This window comes from Octodon degus, unplaced genomic scaffold (genome assembly GCF_000260255.1).
Source record: "Octodon degus isolate 3935 unplaced genomic scaffold, OctDeg1.0 scaffold00026, whole genome shotgun sequence".
NCBI classification, from domain to species: Eukaryota; Metazoa; Chordata; class Mammalia; order Rodentia; family Octodontidae; genus Octodon; species Octodon degus.
In genome coordinates, this window is record NW_004524602.1 from 5,503,209 (window position 1) to 5,523,099 (window position 19,891).

A 19,891-nucleotide genomic window follows, 5' to 3' on the forward strand; every position below is an offset into this window, starting at 1 on the left:
CTGGCTGGCATGTGGTGCTGGGGGATTGAACCGCGGTCCCTGTGCTTTGCTAAGCTTGTTCTAAGTAGGTGCTTTAGACCACTGAGCCACCTCACCAGCCCCATACACCTGCCTTTCTTTACCTTCAAATCCAGACAGCAAGCCCCTGGGAAGTATGCGCTCTGTGGTTTATAACAGGGCTCATGACCTGGATGTTTTTAGTTGCTTTGTCCCCGAAAGTACCATTTTGAGGCATATCAAAGACTATCAAATTTTTATTTACATATTCTCTTCTGTTGATCTTGCAGTTTTCTGTTTTTCCTTAATTGGATTTCATATCAAGCCAAACAATTTTTTTCTCCTTGCAAAGATACCATAGACAAGCTAATTTAGCAGTAAAAAAGTCACACCATATTAGTAAGAAATTTTCACAAGTGTACGCTAGCTGAGCAGCAGAACTTCGGAACACATGAATCGGTTCTGCCAATCGCACTGAGCTTTGAAACTTATATAAGCAATTCCACAGATCTGGCGATTTCGACCTTCTCGCATTATCCACGTTCCTGGGCCAAGACAAGCTGGCTGCATATGTGTTTCTTTTCAATGTTGCATTCACAATGTGACCTTTAAAATAATATACTAATTGGTGAGCTGGGCAGGTAGCTCAGTGGTCTAAGTGCCTGCCTGGCAAGAACAAGGAACGGGGTTCAATCCTCAGTACTACACGCCACACTGGCTCCTAGAACACTGGGTGCACTGTGCCTGCCACTGAAGCCAGGCGTGGTGGCACACACCTGTAATCCCAGCACTGGGGAGGCTCAGACAGGAGGATCACTGCGAGTCTGAGCTGCATAGTGAGACCTTGTACCAAATATGTACATAAATGTTTTTAAAAATCATATAACAACTTGAGATCCAAATTCAAATAAAGTCTCACCTGTGTGGCGCTGACAGTTCTAAGGGACTCAAGGTCATTGTAGCAAGTGTTATTCCTAATCCTCCCACTTGGTCACTGTCTTTAACACATCCTCGTCTCCTTAGATGTGTTTCAAATCTTTTCTAGCAATTTTTCCTGTTCTCTTTCTTTCCCTCTCCTCTTCCTTTCAACTTGAGGTATGATGACTTACCAGGAAAATTGTTTGAAACTTCACAGCTAGCAATACAACCTCTGGATTTGTAATCATGCTTATGAAGGCTTTAACCTATTTAGTGAAATGTAGGCCTTTTCCTTGCTCTTTTACAGTGTGTATTATGATAGGATCTTTAGTCCATTAGTCATGTGTGCTATTTGTATGTGATATAAGACCTAAGTTTTTTTTTTTAAACAGATTTTGATTGTTGCAACACAATGGGAGTCGCTCCTCACTTAACATTCAATCTTTATCACATTTAATTTTTTCTCTCTTTTTTTTATGTATTTGGTTCAGGATCTCACTACACAGCTCAGACTTGTAGTGATCCTCCGGTCTCAGCCTCCCCAGTACTGGGATTATAGGCATGCACTACCATGCCTGGTCTCGGTAGCTGCCTCAGCGTGCCCAGGAGTGGGACCAGGGCAGCATGTGGCGCTGGGGATTGAGCCCTGGTCCCTGCACTTAGTCCACTGAGCTATTGCACCAGCCCTAGTTTCTCTTATGTAAAGAAATCTGCTTCAGAATTCTCTAGGTAACACTGGCATGCCTGTCCTTGTCTATGTCAATAACGTATAGTTTTCATTTCTGTAGCTTCATCGTATGCTTGAACATAGTTTGACCCCTGACTCATGAAGGCAGGTATTTAATCACCAAAGTCTGGTGCCTGTAAGCTAAGTAAACTCTAGAATTTCTGCTATAACAACAAAGAGCTGACCAATACATAAGGCACGCTCTGCTCAGGCAGTTCTTTTATTATCTTTAAAATAGTGAGTCTTTAATTCTCAGGAAGTGTTAGCTGTTCTACCCACTCATGTTTCCTTTTATGTTCCATAGCATGGTTTTCTTAATTTTACTCTTGCCAGTCTTAGAGGCTGCTTGTTAATTTTCTTCCTGTGCGTCATGTTCTAGATATGAGGTGATCCCCAAAGGACTCATGTGTTACAGCAATTCTCATAGGTGGGTCTAGAGCAGTGACAGAAGCACCAGGGCTCTGACTTGGCCCACAGATTGATCCATGGGTGACAACATGATTTAATGACGTTACTGAGAGGTGACAGAAACAGGAGGTGTGTCTACCCATTCCTGGCTCTCCCTCTCCTCCTCAACCACCCAGCTGTGGATGTCTCAGTGGCCCCTCTCATGGACAATTAAGGTGAAATTTTAGTACTTATCTTATTTTTTTGTGGAGTTGGGGACTGAATCCAGGGACTTTGGCATAGTCGGCAAGTGCTCTGCCACTGAGCTACACCCTCAGCCCCACATTTGACAATTTTGACCTTAAGGTTAATCGTAGAACCAAATTTTTAAATGTATTTTTATTTTAATCAATTTGCCCTGAAGTTTGTCTTTTGGTAGGCAGTTTGGATACCCTTCCATGTTGTGAACAGTCATTTTAAACTATGACACTTAGAATGTCAAAACTGCGTTGACCTTCTGAATACTGCAACTGAGCACAGTGTCACAGGGTGACCTGGATGGAAGTGGCAGTTTTTAGTAGACAACTTGAAAGAGCTTTACAAAAACCAGAGCTTTTCTCCAAGTCAGGAACCTCTACTCACCAATTTCAGGAACACAATCCTGAGGATTGCAGGATTCTCTCTCCTCTGGTTTCAGCTGAGGGTCGCAGAGATTACTCAGGCTCATGTCATCTGCCAGACACCTCACTTCCCGGACCCGGAAGCCACCCTGGCAGCTCTTGGAGCACTGTGTGGAGACAAAGCGGAAGTCAGCTCTGCACACCAACAGGGAAGATGTCGAGGAATATCTAACATCTCCAAAAAGGAGGTGGAGCAGCCAATCAGACTCCCAGGTACCTGTCAGCCAGCGTCAGTAACTAGCGACTTGTGCTAATGGTGCCCATCTGCCCCTACACATTCTACTCTTACTCTGTTTTTTTTTTTTGGTGGAACTGGGGATTGAACTCAGGCTCTTGCGCTTGCCAGGGAAGTGCTTATTCCACTGAGCCATCTCCCCGGCTCCTTCTCATTCTGTTTTGAAGCAGATCTAGAGATCATAACACTCTTTCTATAAATTTTACTTTGTACCTCTACCAGACAAGGACTCTTAAGAATCACAATATCATTATCACACCTAAAAATTAACAACATTTCCTTATCTTTAGATATACAGTTTCTGTTTTTCTCATGAAACTCATAGATTTTCAAAGTGATTCTTTTGGCATAAAAATCAGGATCCATATCAGGCTTGCATATTGCAACTCATTGTCTTTTATTTGCCTTGTTTAATCCACACATTTTCTCTACTTTGTCTTTTTCTCTTGTGCTGCCTCTTCCCCTAGCTGTGGCATAATAATTACTGTACTTATTTTTATTTGATTGGAGAAGCTGAGCCATGGGTTCTGCATAGTTGCTCAGAGTCTGTATTTTGCTGACAGCAACCCCATGGTGTGTTTTAACGTGTGCCTCTATTCCCTGTACAGTAACACCTCGGTTCACGAATACTTGTGTTTATGAACAATTTGGTTTGTAGACAGAAGCATTGGGCAAAAGTTTGCTTCCATGTGTGAGCTCCACGTTGGACAACAAATATAACAGCAGCCCTCTTCCCCAGCATTGTAGAACAAATTAAGTTTGTAAACCAAGGTATCACTGTTTGTGTTACTTGGAAGTTGGATCTAGAAGAGACCTTCCCAGGGGCTGGTTTGATTCACAGAACTGTATGTTTGGCCCTGTTCTGGGGACATTAACTGTTACTGATATGTAGACCCATTAGTTCATTTGGAGCTGAAGATGGTGATTTTCCAATCCAACCCTTTCTTCTTTTAAGAATCCTACTTCTCCCACTCTCACATTTACTTTTTTGTTATCCAGTATACAACTTTTCTATTTTAGAAAAAGACTAAATAAATGCTTGCTTCTTTCTCTTTACATTCTACTTTTTTAGAATGAGTTGGTTCCCTAGTAGATTAGGATGGTGCCTATTAGTTCTTAAATATTGTTACAAATGGATGTGGTTAAACATGTGTAATGCGTTTCATTCAAATCCACTATGGTCTGATCTGGTAGTGAGACCCTGAACACCCTGTAGACCCTTCCCTAAAATATATTAAAAAATAAATCTACTATAGTTGGTGTTTTTACTACTGTAGACACTGCCCCATCACTAGGGCAGTGTGAACAGTAGACTCTGGGAGTTGCTTCTTGAATCCTTCTGGATGTAAATTCTGCTGAACTTCCTTATTGCCATGTATGGAAAGCTTGCCCAGATCTGGAATCCTCCATTCCTCTTAGAATCTCCAGTTCTTGGTTGTGGCAAGTGGCTTCTCAAGAGCCACATTCAGGATGCAGGAGTGCCCTTCCCTTCTGGGTTTAACACTGTTTCTAGGCTTCTTTGGAAGTTGAAACTAGAAAATATTTTTAAGATGGGTTAATCTCCAAGTTTACTGGGTAATCAAATTCCTTCTGTCTTCACTTACCCCTCTGCAGCAGTGTTTCTCAAAAGCAGGTCAAGGACATCTGCGTCCTGTTTCTTAAAATGCAAGTTTCTAGCTTGGTGTGGAGGTATATGCCTGTAATCCCAGGACTTGGGAGGCTGAGGCAGGAAGATTGCTGCAAGTTTGAGGCCAGCCTGGGCTATAAAGTGAGCTCATGGCCAGCTTCAACTGCATATGAGACTCTGTCTCAAATATACCAAGCAAACAAACAAAGTTCCTTGGCCAGGATGGGCTTATAGTTGGTCTTTTTAAATAGGATTCTCAGAGAAGCTTGGGTGTCACTGTTTCCCCGATTGAGCAGGTTGCTGAGCTGCCCATAGAATGGGTCACTATGGGGATCTGGCCACGAGGCAGGCAGTTAAGGAAGGCAAGTGGAGAAGTCACTTTATTATTATTATTCTTTATTTATTGAGACAGGGTCTCACTATGCAGTTCAGGCTGGCTTTGTGCTCACTTTTTGTAGCCCCCCAGGCTGGCCTCAAATTCACAGAGATCCTCCTGGCTCAACCTCCCAAGTTCTGGGATTATAGGCATGTACCACCATGCCTGGTTCTGGGGCCAAGACGGTGTGCCGGGGGATCTGGGGCCAGGGCCACATGACATGTGGGGCCAGTGATTGCACTTGGGTCCTTGTGCTTTCCAGGTAGGTGCTTATACCTCTGAGCTCTCTCTCCGGCCCTGAGAAGTCACTTTAAAGTGACTCCATGAAAAGCCCACCACTCACCATGCTCCACTCCGTGCTAAACCACTTGGCTCCACATGGCCTGAGGTGGCAGGGCTGCTGGCTGTGGGGTCGCTCCAGGAAGGCACACTCGTAGGGGTCCAGCACAGCGAAGGCCTCTGCGTTCTTCCTGACACAAATCACCTCCCGCTGCTGGGTCCCATTCCCGCACTCCATGGAGCACTGGACAAAGGAGCAAAGAAGGGTCGTGTCACTCGACGGCCGGACAGGAAGGCGATGGGAAGGACTGTCCATCAGGGGACAGCATCTGTTCTGCACCAACCCTGTGAGGGAGAAACCTGGGGACCTGAAAATGCTTCTGCAGAAGCTGCATGTGGATTCAGGTTTTCCTAGCAGCTCTGTCCCCAGCGAGGGGTCTCAGTGCCCTGAGTGTAAGGCATCAGGTCTAAGGACGCTGGTCCCCGCAGTGACGCTGCCTTCTGTGCCAGCATGAACAGCTCCCCTCAAACTCTTTACAGCAACCAGCAGCCAGTCGCTGTGGTTGTTTCGGTCTGGTGGACTCCGACATCGCTCAGAGGTGTCCCTGCCACAACAATGGACTGATGCCTGGTTTTCGCTACGGGTCTCTTGGGGGGGGGATGGTTAGGGTTTGGGTTAGGATGTCAGCCTCCCAGAGCTGTTGAGCTGCGGATGGAGGGCTCAGGTCAAATTCTTCAGACACATGGATGGAGCAGAGCACTCCAGATGTGGGACGATGTCCTCATGCCGACTGCCCCCTGCCCAACAGGGAAGTGGGGAGGAACTTCGCCCATGGTATGCTCTGCTTTTCCCCAGGAAGCAGCTGAAGCCCACATGCACAGTGCCCACTGAGGCCAGGCAGGTGATGATGCCATGGTGTGGGGGGAAGGGAGCATATACTGTCAGCCCATAAAATAGGGTGCAGGTAGTGGTCTGCACCCAGAGAGTACGTATTACATCGTAAAATGTTTTTTGTTAATGCTTGGTTTCCCCTTAATACTGTTTTGTTTTTAGTTTTGAGACAGGGTCTTGCTCTGTGGCTCAGGCTGGCCTTGAACTCAGTGCATCTTAGGTTGGCCCCAAACTTGTGTTGATCTTCCTGCCTCAGCCTCCTCTGTGCTGGGATTACAGATACAGGCTACCACGCTTAGGTGAAAATCCTTTTATCTTTTGTGATTGTTTACTTCCCTAGGAGTAGACTGAAGGCAAATAAGTATTTTTGTGCTTGACTTTTATTGCTAAACTGCTTTCCAAAGGACCTGTATCAATTTAGAAGGACAAGGCAGCTGATTTTTTAAGGTCTGGTTTTAAAGTCACTTAAAAGAAATCCAATTCCCTTTGGCACCAGAGGCCCCACAAATGCTCACATGCAGAGCATTGGTCAAACTGTCCCTATGGAGCCAGGCAGTACTGCAGGCCAAATGCCAAGTGGCCCAAGACCTGGAAGGCAGCAGGAATTGCAAAGACGTGGGTGGGGAATGACTGATCCCAGTTCCCTAAAGGCTTCATGTGCAGGACTGGGCGGGAAACACGGAGCTCATTTATTTGTTATTTTATTAAGCATTTGCTGCGATCTGCTCTTTATAATTTGCAACTCTGACATTTACCATTTCAGCTTCAGACATGGAAGTGTAAACAAAGCCAGGTTTAGGGACCAGGAAGATGGCTCACTAGAATAAGCACTTCCCTGGCAAGTACAAGGGCCTGAGTTCAATGCCCGGTTCTGCTGGTTCCGCCAAAAAAAAAAAAGCCTGATTAATTCCTGGAAGCAGCAGTAGAAGTGTTTTTTAAAAAACACTTCCAGTGTTTTTTACATGTCAGGTGCTCTGTCATATAAAGGGGCTTTAATTTCATGACCTCACATGGAGCCATTGTCTCCACCGTCTTACAGACAAGCAACTTGTGCCAGTTCAGATGCCCCAGGAGCAGGGGCGCTGGGTGAGGCCAAGTTCTTCAATGAGCACCTCACATTTCTTGATATATAGGTCTTGCTTTATCTTGGTCTTATCCATCCAGCAGAAAGGTGTAGAAATGAGGTATGAAAAGTGAAGCCATGTTAATATGCAGAGCTGTGGAAGGTTCAAATCAATAGATTCGGACATTGCCAGTCCTGTGGATAACCCACTACTATTGTGGACTACTGGACTATATTGGAATATTTTGTTGAATTCGTGCACCTACAATATTTGGATGGCAATGGAATACCCATCTCTGACAAAATGAAACATAAAAAGGAGCTATAAATGAAGGGCAATTTTGTATCTGTATAAACAAAATTGTTAGGATAGATATATAGCCACTTCCTCTTAATTCAGTAGGAAGAATGATTTGTACTAATAGTGTTTGGACAGGATATCATGTCGGCATCTTGTGCTATGAATGACTACTATAAAGACAACAACATGCAATGTGTTAATTGTTGTAACTCTCCTACCAACCTGTTTTGAAACTGTCTCATTGCAATTGTTTTCTCAATAAAGTTAATTAAAAAAAAAATGAGCATCTCTTGGTAGTGGCTGAACGGGGCGCCGACGGCGCTGTAGTGTCTTCTCCAGGGTCACTGGCAGCAGCGGCCCAGCTGGACTCAAAGCTGGGCCAGACCCACACGCCGGCCCTGGTCCTCACACTCACCTGACTCCAGCTCCCCGAGAACCACTCCACCTTGCCGGCACAGGGCCCGTTGTCACACGGGGTGGCCTCGGCCGGCCGGTTGTTCCCGCAGCCCTCCAGAGGCAGGCTGCTGACGTGGTTGGTCATGCACACCACGGAGCGCGTCCGCACGCCGGCCCCGCACTCCGCCGAGCACTGCGGGACAAGGAGGACAGACAGGTGAACCAGGGCGCCCCTGGCGGTGTGACACCTCTCCTGGGCCCTCCTCCGCCGCTTCGCACTCAGCCTCAGCTCACTCACTGCACCCCAGCGGTGGCTACCCCTTACAGGCCCTTTTGCTTTTTTTTTTTTTTTCTTGCCTTTTTTTTTCTGTTTGCTTCTGAGACAAGGGCTTGCTGCCTCAGTCTCCGGAGCGCCGGGATTATGGGCGCGCACTGCCACACTCTCCCTGTACCTGTCTTCATTTTTTCAGACAGGGCCTCCCTGGCCACTCCAGATTCAGTTTAGAGGGGCCAGGCCGCTGGGGGAAGGCGCCACCACTGGCTGAGGCCCCCATTCGCAGCAGGCACAGCACATCGGAAGGAGGGAAGCGTTTCTCTCCGCGCTTCCCCCTGCACAGTTCACGAGGGACGCGGAGACCCCGCGAACTCCTTCCATTCCCAGTTCCTCAGCCTCCAGTTCTCAGCCGTCCAGAGAGGACACCGCTGGATGACGACCCTCGGCCTTCCCTCCACCTCCTGCCTCCACCAGCCCGCGGCCTGCTCAGGCTCTGCCAGCGAGCTCGGGGCACCCACCCTCTCGCTCCACTCAGTGAGGAACCAGCTCTTGGCGCAGGGGCCCATGTCGCAGTTCTCGATGTCGCTGGGCCGCAGCTTCATGTTGCATTCCTCGTCTGCCACCACGTCCCCCAGGTTGCTCACGCACTTCACATCCCGGGTTCTCTGTCCCACGCCGCAGGGCACGGAGCACTGAAACACAGCAAGTGCCCGTCAGCGCCCTTTGGCCTCATTCGGTGCCACCTGCCCCTGAGCTGGGTGAGGCCACCTGCATTGCGGGGATGCCCAGGAGCACCCCAGGGAATCCTGCCTACTTCATTCCTCCGGGCCCTGGTTTTCCAACCTACAAAATAGAGCAAAATTGGAAGGAATTGACTTCGATTATTGTTTGTATTTTTGGTTTGTTCTGAGACAGGATCTGCTGTGTAGTTCAGGCTGGCTTTGAACTCAGGGTGATCTTGCTGCCTCAACCTCCTGAGGGCTGGAATGACAGGCGTATGCCACCACACCTGGCCCCAATTCCCCATGGCACACAAAACTGACAAGGTCAGGAGACACAGGAGCCATGGGCTCATCACAAGGAGGGCTGGGGTGAGCTGCCCTGGCCTGGACCCTGTCCAGCTGTTGGTGTCACTGTGATCTGCAAACACAGCTGGTGAGCACCCCTGGGGTGGTTCCTCACCTTGTCCTGGTGCAGGGGGATGGGAAAAGGGGAGGGAGAGGGGGAGGGAAATGAGGGGGAGGAGAGAGGGTGGGAGGGTATAGAGAGGGGAGGGCAGAGGGGAAAGCAGAGAGAAAGGAGAGGGGAGGGGATAGAGGGAGGGAAAAGAGAGGGGGAAGGAAAAGAGAGGGGAAGGGGAGAGTGGGAGGAAAAGAGTGGGCAGAGGGAGAGGAGGGTAAGGGGGAGGGAAGGGGAGTAGAGAGAGTCAGAGGGGAGGGGCAGGAAGGAGGGCCTTACTGAGGTCCAGTCGGTGCGGATCTGCCACTCACTGCAGATCTTGAGCTGGCACGTGCTGGTGGTCTCGGGTTTCTCCAGGTGCTGGCAGCGGTAGGGTTGCACCGTGAGGCTGCGGTTGGCATAGACCTGGCGGCACAGGACCTGCCTGTGCTGCATACCCAGCCCGCAGGTCTTGCTACACTCAGACCACTCCCCGATGTCCCAGCTGGCTCAGGAGGGGCGAGAGAGAGACAGAGGCTCAGGTCAGTGGGAGGGGGGACACCCACACAGCCCACCTATGTGGGTGTCAGAGCCCACGGGCTGGGGGGTCCTCCTAGAGCACCTCCAGTGCCTGCCTAGTGGTCACAGGATGCTGGAGGGAGGTGTTTCTGTTTCACATGTGGTCGGCTAGTGATGGGGCCACCTTCTGCACATGGATACAGAAAACGGAGAAGGTATACAGGACTTCCATCAGATGAGCAGACCTGAAAACCCAGGGCTGCCAAGGCTAGCTTGTTCTCTGTGGACCATGGACCCACTTGGGAGTGAGGCACCCTTTGCATTTCATTGTCTACACACACACACACACACCCTCTTCCACCAACCTACTCTCATGAGCTACTTGTTTTGTTTCGAGATTGGCTCTTGCTATGTTGCCCAAGCTGGCTTGGAGCTCCCGGTGATCCTTCCTGCCTCAGCCTCCTGAGTGCCAGGATTACAGGCGAGTGCTACCACGCCGGGCTTCTTATTAGTTACTTAAGTGAGACAGCGGCGCGTGCTTCTTCTGCATCCAGATGAGCACCAATTTGCTCAGGCCTGCGTATCACCCCACAGCAGCCAGAGCCAGCTCCTAGTGCTCTCCCCATCCCTTCTAGGGGACCTGCTGCACCCTGGGTCTGCTTTCCTGCCTGAACCTCCTTCCGCAGGGATTGACACTGTGCTCCAGAGACAGGCGGGCTGCTCGTGGGCTGCACCCTACACCAGGGACCACATCTGTGCTTCTAATCCAGGGAGCTGCTAATGGAAAACACAGCCCCATCCGCTCCTAAGGGCCTGGGCTAGCCACCAGCCACCCCGAGGCCTAGACACTGCTCTTACAAGGCCGGGCAGGGGAAGAGGTTGCAGGGCTCCTCCTCGGGGGTCGGCTTCATGCTGGGGTCACAGTAGCTCTCAGGAACCTCTTCATGGGTGCTTCTGTGCACACAGCGGAAAATTGGATACTGCGAGCCTGCAAGACAGGGCCCGAGGGCCTGCAGTCACCTGGCCTGCAGAGAGAGCTGGCCTCAGCCTCTGTGCAGATGCAAGGCTTTGGGGGCGGAAGGGATACCTGGACCAGCCAGGGCCACCCTCCCTCCCACCCCCTCTGGCTCTGTCCACTTCTGTCACCAGAGGCTAGCGGAGAGGGTGGTTCAAGTACACATTTGCTGAATGCGTGTGTATCAGAGGTATAATACTTACAGGTTTTGGATTTAAATGCATTACCTAGTTCTGTCGGTTTAATAAAGATAAAATGATGGTGGATAAAAAGCCAGAATTTGAGACTGGCCAATTAGCTCAGCGGATTAAAGTACCTGCAAGCAGGTGCAGGGGCCAGGGATTCAATCCTTAGGCCTGCCGTGCCCGCCCCACCCCCGGTGGGTGCTGAGGCAATTCAGACTGGGCGTGGTGGCTCACACCTATAATCTCAGCTCTTGGGAGGCTGTAAACAGGCGGATCACTGAGTCTGATCTAGTAGTGGGACCCTGAACACTCTGTAGACCCTTCCCTAAAAAACAAACAAACAAACAAACAAACAAAAAACAAACAAACAAACAAAAACAAACAAACAAACAAAAAAAGCCAGAATTTGTTTAGTGAAATTTTTAATCTGTCCTTTGCCTTTCTGTCTCTGCTGCCATCTGCTGGTAGGACTGTGGCACTACTAACACATGTCCAGGAAATGAGAAAAAGTAAGGATGCCCCGTTCCCACCAATCACCTTCGCACAGCTGTCCACATCTGCCCGGCCCTGGAGTAGCCAGGACATAGCGCCTGCAGGGACGAACCCTGTCATTTCTTCCAAGACTCTGCTTCTTTCTGTTGATAACTGGCCAGATATTTATTTTTTGGGGCCTCCACCTTTCAAATTTCATTGTAACATTAAGGCTAACTTGTTTTATTTCGTCTCTCTGTGTAGCCCAGGCTGGGCTCCAACTCGTGGCAGTCCTCTTGCCTCAGCCTCGTAGGCATGTGCCACCATGCCTGGCCCGAAGGGTAAGTTTTAACCTAAGTATCTTCCTAGGTCAGCAGCCACGCAAGTCCTCTGCGCACCGAGTCGGAGGGCAGTTGGTGTAAGGAACTCGACAGTTTGTAAGGCACATCGGAATCTGAAGCGATCATTTGTTTAAATTACTCTGGCAGTAAAAATTTACACGGCAGCTATAACTCGAGACCATTATTTAAAATAACATTCCAATTAAGCCTAATTGTTAGCTGAATGAAAAGCAGCCCTGACTGTAAAATTAATGGGAATCAAAAACTTTTGTGGGGTTGAATTTTATTCAGCTCTGTATCTCCTTCCATTAAAGAGACTTTAATTACAGCCAGCAAACATGTTCTGAGTTATAAAAATGACTGGGCCTCAGATCACTGTATGCAATGTGCCGCTTGGAACTCAGCTACTAAAGAATTAAGTAAAGATCTTATGCAACCTGTTCCTTTCCCTCCAGATCCTGTGGCATAGGCTTTGCTGCTTACAGGCCGGTGGACTGGCAAGCAGAGGCCCTGTGCCAACCTCTTGTCCCTCATCAGGGGACACCTAGTATTCTTAGCTAAGGGGAGACAGGATGCCACAGGGTCATTCGGTGCCTGCAAGGATGGCTTCTGTTGGGGCTGGGTGGCAGGTGGCCGTGGGGCGCCTCCTGCCCTCTCCTCATCCATAGTCCAGCTCCAGGGAAAGGAAGCAAGGGAATGAAATCAGGGCCCTTAGTTTCTCAAGAAAACCCCAGATCTACAGCTCTGGACCCCAAGGCTATAGCAGTTTTTTTTTTTTTTCCTTGGGTCAGTTTAAATATCTGCAGGACAGTCCCCCTTTCTACAGTGTCATGGTTGGAATCTTATTAAAATGATTTTGGCCTCAACGCAGGATTATCTTCCACTTTTTCACTCTGCCAAGACACAATCTAAGGCAGTTAATTTCCCCCCACAGAGCTTATATATAAAAAGAAAGCCCATTCAGTGAATCTCTGGTCTACATTCTTAGCACAAGTATACAGTATGAACACAATCAAATTGACTCAGTAAACCCTCTACAAATCAACACACCAGTCACCAAGCCATTATGGAATTGGGTAGAAAGATCCTCCAGTTCCAAAAAGAACTAAAGACCTAGATCTTAGTCTCAAAATCCCTAGCCCAACGCTTCCATGAAAAAGACGAAAGTTTTAGAAGCAGTTGTGAGGGATTTTTCAGCTATTTGGCCAGCCCTATTTATTTATTTTTTTAAAATGTATTTGGTACAAATACTTGTCTCACTAAGCAGCTCAGACTCATAGTGATCCTCCTGTCTTAGCCTCCCCAGTGCTGGGATTACAGGAGTACACTACTACGCCCAATCTGGGGCTGGGCCAGCACATGGGGCGGGGTTGGCACAGCACAGGGGATTGAACCAGATCCTTTTGCTTGCCAGGCAGGTGCTTAGACTGCTGAGCTATTTCTCCCTCCACCAGAACTTTACTATAAATGAAAGACTACTATCATACACATGAAGGGCACTTTACACATTTTGTAGACCTATCCTTGCAAGGAGATTTAAGTCACCATAGAACAGGAGCAGCGTGGGTTTCCAACCCAGGGACTCTGTGTCACTTAAGGGGGCTCTGGACACCACATCTCACATCTATCCGAAGCAGAGAATTTCCAGGGAAATGGGGCCCTGGGTCCACATCACATTCAGACTTGACGTTGACCCTTTTACACAGCCATGCTTTGCTTTGAGCCTATCAAAACCCAGCTTCCCGGTGGCGAGATAGCTCATCGGACTAAAGCGCCTGCTTAGGCAAGCTTAGGCAAGTGCAGGGACCACAGTTCAATCCCTAGCACCACATGCTGCACCAGCCCCATACCCAGGCCAGCCTGAGCTGGCCAGAGTCTGGGCGTGGTGGCGCATGCCTGTAATCCCAGCGCTGGGGAGGCTGAAAGCAGGAGGATCACCATGAGTCTGAGCTGCGTAGTGAGATCCTGCAACAACCAAATACATTAAACAAACAAACAAAATCAAAACCAAAACAAAATAAAAAACAGCTCTGAAAGTCTCCCTATCTCCCAAAGCCTGGAACTATTTTTTTCCTTTTGTTTGGAGAGATGACTGTCAGGTATGGATCTCCTGTGTGCACGGAATTAATAAAGCTGGCTTTGTTAGGTTACAGCTTGTCCCTGGTGGTCCTAGCTAACTACGTCAGGCACAGTCGATGAGTTCATAGGGAAGACTTTATTGGGAGCATGTGGAAGGGAGTTGGTCCCTTCTGCAATCCTTAAATTTGAGGCTGCATTTCAGATGACATTCTTATAAGTTCTCCCCAGCCTAGCCCTGTGCATAAACTTTCAGATCTTGAGTGTATTCCCTGGTTATCAATGAACATCGATGTCCAGGGCTGGCTTAGCTCAGCAGGCCTGGGGAACCCAAATCCTGAGGTGTGGAGGCAGGCTCGCCCTCAGGTGTGACCCTTGACCAGCTTCTGGAGGTGGGTATGCTTCCTGGGGATGCCCTACCTGAGAGGTGTGTTTCTCTACTCAGAACTTGGGCCCTGCCTTGTGGGTTTGACAGCATGATTTAGGACAATGATGTGATTTAAAACAGACGCTGCTTTTGGATACCCAAGGCTTGGCCTTGGCCTTGACCTCTGGATAGCTGAGGTCTGGGGTAACTGACTGCTATGCCTAAGTGACCCGGCCCCAGAAAAACCCTGGACCCCAGAACTTAGGGCAGCATCTGGGGGCCTTTGATGGGGCATCTCAGGACCGTTACTACAACACTTCACACAAATGTTCCATCTCACAGGCAGGTTTGAGGGGCGAGGGATGCCCTGTTCCTGCGCCCCTCCCTTCCTGGCCTGGGCCCTGCAGGCCCACGTGCCACATGCAGGCTCACCTTTCCCACAGGTTGTGGAGCACTCTGTGATCCCCAGCTGTTTCCAGTTGTGATCCCGGCTCCGCCTCGGGGGCTGCGGTGCTGGTGGCACCGAGTTGTCCGGCCGATGGGAAGAGAATCTGTCTGGAAGCCTGACGGAGAAAGTCTGGGCGGCTTCGGAGGTGAAGACCTCCCGGGCTTCCCCACGCGAGCCCTGCTTCTCTTCCGCTCTCTCCTCCTCTCTGCCTTCCTGGCTCCGGCCTTCTGCATCCAGCTGGCCATTGAGGGGCTCCCCTGGGATAGGCAGGCGACACACACACACACACACACACACACACACACACACACACAACCAGGGTGGACACAGAGTAGAAAGAGGACATGGCCTCACTGTCAGAAATCATGGTGGGCAAGATCACGTCTACTCCGCAATACCGAGCATGTGATACTTATGCGAAACAGACACAAACTCCCCTAACACCCAAAATGTTATCAAAAATCAGCAAGAAAAAGATGGCCATCCCAACAGGAGAAGAGGGCAAGGTAATGGAGCAATGGTTCCCGTAAAAAAGAAAAAGAAACACCCCGAAATACACCACTCATAATGAAAGAAACGCCTACAGAGACAAGAACACGCACGTTGATAACTACCTAATGAGGACTGGAGAGTTAGAAAACCTGGAAGTCCCTAAGCCCCTGGCCACAGGTGCAGGAAACACGGTCACTCACTGTGAATGAGCACAAGAGCAGACGCCAAGTTTTGGAGGACAGCTTGGCCTCAGCTACCAACACTGAAATGGAGATTCAGTGGCTCAGTTTCTAGAATTTTCATCAGCTAGACATTGTCTCCCGCCCCCTGCCCCAAGTACTGGAACTTGAACTCAGGACCTCATACTTGCCAGGCAGCAGCTGTGTGGCTGAGCTGTATCCCTGGGCTGCCACTGTCCTTTTACATAGAGTGGGACATACACAGACTGTTGCTAAAGTATTATTTGAAAGAGTAAAACAGCAGAGAGGACTGCAATGTTCACTGGTGGCAGTGGTTAAACTGTATGATGTGACACTTTTTTAAACAGGAACGAAGATATGTATGTTCTGATGGGGTCGCAGGGGTCCTGTATGGCGCCCAATCAGCGACAGTACAAAGGAAGCGTAAGATTCACCCACGCACAGATGTGGTGGGTCGCTTGAAATATTAATGTGTCCGGTTCTCTGCCTTCACCGGCCTTCCTGGATCCCGGGTTGGAGAGGGTAGCTGCGCCTTTGGGTTTTCTGAAAGCTTCTCAAAGTCATCGGCTCTCTTACCAAGGCACAAGCCTGGACTCTCAAGGAGGGGAAAGGGGAAGTCCAGGGGCGTTGGCTGAGGGGGAGGTGGGGGAAGGAGAGGAGGTGGTGGGGAGGAGGAGAGAGAGGAAGCGAAGGAGGTGGGCGGAGTGGATGGGACGGTGGAGACTGCACTGAAGGGGGAGGCTGGGGTTGCTCAGCCTCCTGTGCCACGCAGCAGGAGGCCACGTCTGGGGTAGCACTGGGGTCTTGGCTGCCACCCTCTCCAGCATCCTAGCACCTGGCGCAGGTCGGAAGAGGCACAAGGACCCTCCTGGGGGCACCTCAGTGGAGCTGATATGCAGAGATCTCGAGGGTGTGGTCCACCGCCTGCTGAGGCCTTGGGGTCTGTCCCCTTTGCCAGGACAGTGTGTGTGTGTGTGTGTGTGTGTGTGTGTGTGTGTGTGTGTGTCTGTCTGTCTGTCTGTCTGTCTGTCTGTGTAGTTCCCATACTGCCTGAAATTGATTTTTTTTTTTTTTTACCAGTTTCAAAACCCTGAAGTTGAGGTTGGATTAAGCTGACAAATGAAAGATAATAATACTCGCTGTTCCGTGTATGTCTGAGACTTAGACCAAGAGTCAAATCCGCTGCAGACATGTTTGCACATGGATAGAAAGGGCTTAGGCAGAATCCCATCAAATTAAATTGTGAAGAGATTCCTCCTGGGGAGAGGATGGGGCAGGGGGCTGTTGCTTTTTGTAAAAAAAAAATTTTAGAGCAAGTTTTTGGCAAAACTGAGTGGAAGGCACTGGAGCCTCTGCCGCACGCGCACAGCCTCGCTATCCACAGCCCACGCCCCGGGGCACACTCGTCACACTGATGAAGCCCAGCACCACGTCAGCGTCGACCAGAGTCCACGATCCCCATGAGGTCCACGCTTGGTGACAAACATTGATGCGTCTGGACCCACATCAGCCAACACGCATCCATGGGATGGTGCCACCAGTCTCTCCTGCCACTCCAGGCAACCACTGATTGTCTCCATAATCTCACCTTTTCTCGAACATCATATAGCTGGAATCAGTCAGGATGCAGCCGCTTCAGATGGCCTTTCTTGGCTTAGCAGCATGCGCTTTAGGTTCTCTGTCTTTTGGGGGCTTGGAAGCTTTCATTCTCACTACCAAATGCTATTCCACCGCCTGCATCTATTCTAGCGCTGTTAATCCATCCACCCACTGAAGTACATGTTGGGGCAATTACAGGGCAGGTGGTATTTTTGTTGTTGTTGTTTGTTTGTTTTTCAGTACTGGGGATCAAACTCAGGGCCCTGTGCTTGCCAGGCAGGTGCTTAGGCCGCTGAGCTATCCCCACCCCCATGGGACAGGTATTTTGAATGTATTTATTTTGTTTTGCTTTGATATTGTTCAAGTGTGTACCAGTTTAGTAAAAAGTAAGGAGGTAAATTCCAGAGTTACTGTAGGACAATACTGGGGCTCTCTCCCTCTTTTACCAGAATTTTAATGGGTTAATTAGGGAAACTATGGGGTTGAAAGTAGGAGGTGAAGATCGAACCAGCAGACCGAAGGCCAGGCACGCCGATGTCCACGTGGCTGTCCAGGGGACTCTCAGACAAAAGCCTTCCTGAACCTTCCCCGTGTCTTCTATATGCTGGCCCTACACTCCGATGGATACCTGGGTTATTCACCTCCCTCCACATCCCCAAAGACTACTTTTGAATATCGTTTCTTTCTTGCGGCCCAGGGATACATTCAGAGAAGTTACTAACTTGTCTGGGGCACACAGCAAGAAAGTGGCGGAAGGGGATTCGGACTGTGGCTCTCCGGCCTGTCCATGTGGAGCAGGGAGCCTGGCTCCTAATGCCTTTCCCTCTCCCTATGTATAACTGAGCCCTTCTGAGCTGTGCTGTCCCAGGACGTTGACCCCAGAACCTCCTGCTCCCTATGGGCTGGACCCATTGGCCTATTCTCAAACATCACCACAGCACTTGATTTCAGTGAGTCCAACTGTTCCTAAAAATAAACCACAGGTCCCAGAAACCCTAGTGTTTTCCATGAGAAATTTGCTTCCTTAGACTGTGCATGACTGAAAGGGCACACTGATTCTCTCTCCGGTGCTGTGCTGCCTTGGGGTGTAGGCAGCACCCCATCCCCTGTGCTGGGCATCCCCCACCTGCTATCTCCTGGCAGCCAGTCTACTCTTCCTCATCCCGTATCAGGCAGATGACCAGTTACCCAGCCTGCAGCCCACAGAAGGATGGTTCAGCCAGCTCTGGCATTTGTCCCTGCCCTTCTGGGACAGGCATGGAACCAGGAGCCCTCCAGGCAGCAGAACAAGCTCAGGGCTTAGGCACACAGTGCATCCTGAGGTCACTGGGCAAGTGTAAGCCATGGATGAACAACTTAGCCTTCTTACGCTTCCACTTTTTTTTTTTAAAATGTACTTAGTACAGGGTCTACAGGGTCTCACTACATAGATTGGACTTGCAGTGATTCTCCTGCCTTCAGCCTCCCAAGTGCTGGGATTACAGGCACGTGCCATCACACCCAGTCTCAATCGCTGTCTCAGCGTGCTCCGGAGGCAGGGCTGGCAGGGCATGCCGGGGATGGAACCCTTGCTGCTGCACTCTGCCTAAGCAGGCGCTTTACTTTGCTGAGCTATCTGGCCGGCCCCTCCTTACACTTCTAATGAGGCCAACAGTATGGTAGTCCTTCCTTCTGATCACTGTGGTGAGATTTCAGAGGCCAAGGGCCCAGGGCCCCTCCGCGGCCTCCCCTAGGGAGCAGGCTCCCTTCCCAGCCACTGGGGTGATGGTGCAGACAGCAGAGCCCTGTCCAGCTCAGCACCCAAACCCCCCGCTCCGTCTACCAGCAGCATCCTGGGAGCCCCCCACCCAGGTCAACAGCTTGTCCGTGCACTGGTCATCTTTTTTTTTTTTTTTTAGCTGTCCAAAGGCTATCAACAGAGGAAGTAGATGACCAAGAAAAAAAGCAAAATTAGGGAAAGGTTCTAATGACTTTCTGGAATCTGTGACTGCACATGGTAGAAGGAGCTGTGTGGCTGTGATTGCATGAAGGATTGTGAGATGGGTTTTTTTCCCTGGAGGGGCCAAACATAATCTCAAAGTTCTGTGGAAAGGACAAACACAGGAAAATGAGAAGTGGACAGAAGGATAGAAGAATCCAGAACGGGAGGAGGAAACAGATGGGAAGTAGAGGAAGGGGCCAGGAACCAAGAAGACAGGGGACTCCAGGTTCTGCCCTAGACTAGTGAGCCTGGGCCTGCTGCCACCTTGATTTTGGTCAAGCGAAACCCTTCAGACTCAGGCACTGCAGAACGACGGGACAGCGAATGTGCCTTGCTCTGAGCCACTAGGCAGGAGGTGCTTGGCTACAGCAGTAAGAGGAAATGAACAGGAGACCTCTCAAAAAAAGATTGGAAAGGTGGATGAGGATGCTCATTTGCTTTTAAATCAAGTGGCTGAAACAGTCTTGATAGTGAGACTTGGAAGAACGCATGGCATGCTCTGGCCTCAAGGTTCCCTGACTGTATGCAGGTTTTCTCTGCACCGCTTAGAGCTGGAGGGTGCACACAGGAAGGAGAGAGAGAGAGAGAGGCTGTAAGTCAGTGACCCGACGTGCTTTGCAGCAAGACAGGACTCCTACCTGGTCTCCTCTGTGGCGGCACCTGCGGGCTGATGGCGTTGGTGCCCATGATGACGTACTCGTAGTGCACGCCGGGGTTGGGCTGCTGGTGTATCATCTGGCAACATGAAAATCAGTGTCACTGCACTCAGCAAACACATGCCACCTCAGTCCTGCTGGCCTAGGTTTCAACGGCGCAAGTGGCAGCCAGCTACTCAGCAGGTTGACAAGTTAAATGGTGCTATATCCAGATAGCTCCTCACCAATTGC

General features: G+C 49.8%; 1 protein-coding gene across 1 annotated transcript in view; it reads right to left on the bottom strand.

Annotated features, from left to right (window-relative positions):
- The window catches only part of Thsd4 (thrombospondin type 1 domain containing 4), a 563,475-nt gene that overhangs the window by 7,450 nt on the left and 536,134 nt on the right, over positions 1 to 19,891 (bottom strand). The window contains exons 10-17 of the mRNA XM_023712634.1: positions 19,643 to 19,739; positions 14,717 to 14,989; positions 10,688 to 10,817; positions 9,611 to 9,815; positions 8,671 to 8,844; positions 7,898 to 8,071; positions 5,291 to 5,470; positions 2,672 to 2,816 (exon numbers count right to left, since the gene is read on the bottom strand). Coding sequence (XP_023568402.1) covers positions 2,672 to 2,816; positions 5,291 to 5,470; positions 7,898 to 8,071; positions 8,671 to 8,844; positions 9,611 to 9,815; positions 10,688 to 10,817; positions 14,717 to 14,989; positions 19,643 to 19,739 — 1,378 coding nt within the window. The remainder of the gene's footprint in view (positions 1 to 2,671; positions 2,817 to 5,290; positions 5,471 to 7,897; positions 8,072 to 8,670; positions 8,845 to 9,610; positions 9,816 to 10,687; positions 10,818 to 14,716; positions 14,990 to 19,642; positions 19,740 to 19,891) is intronic.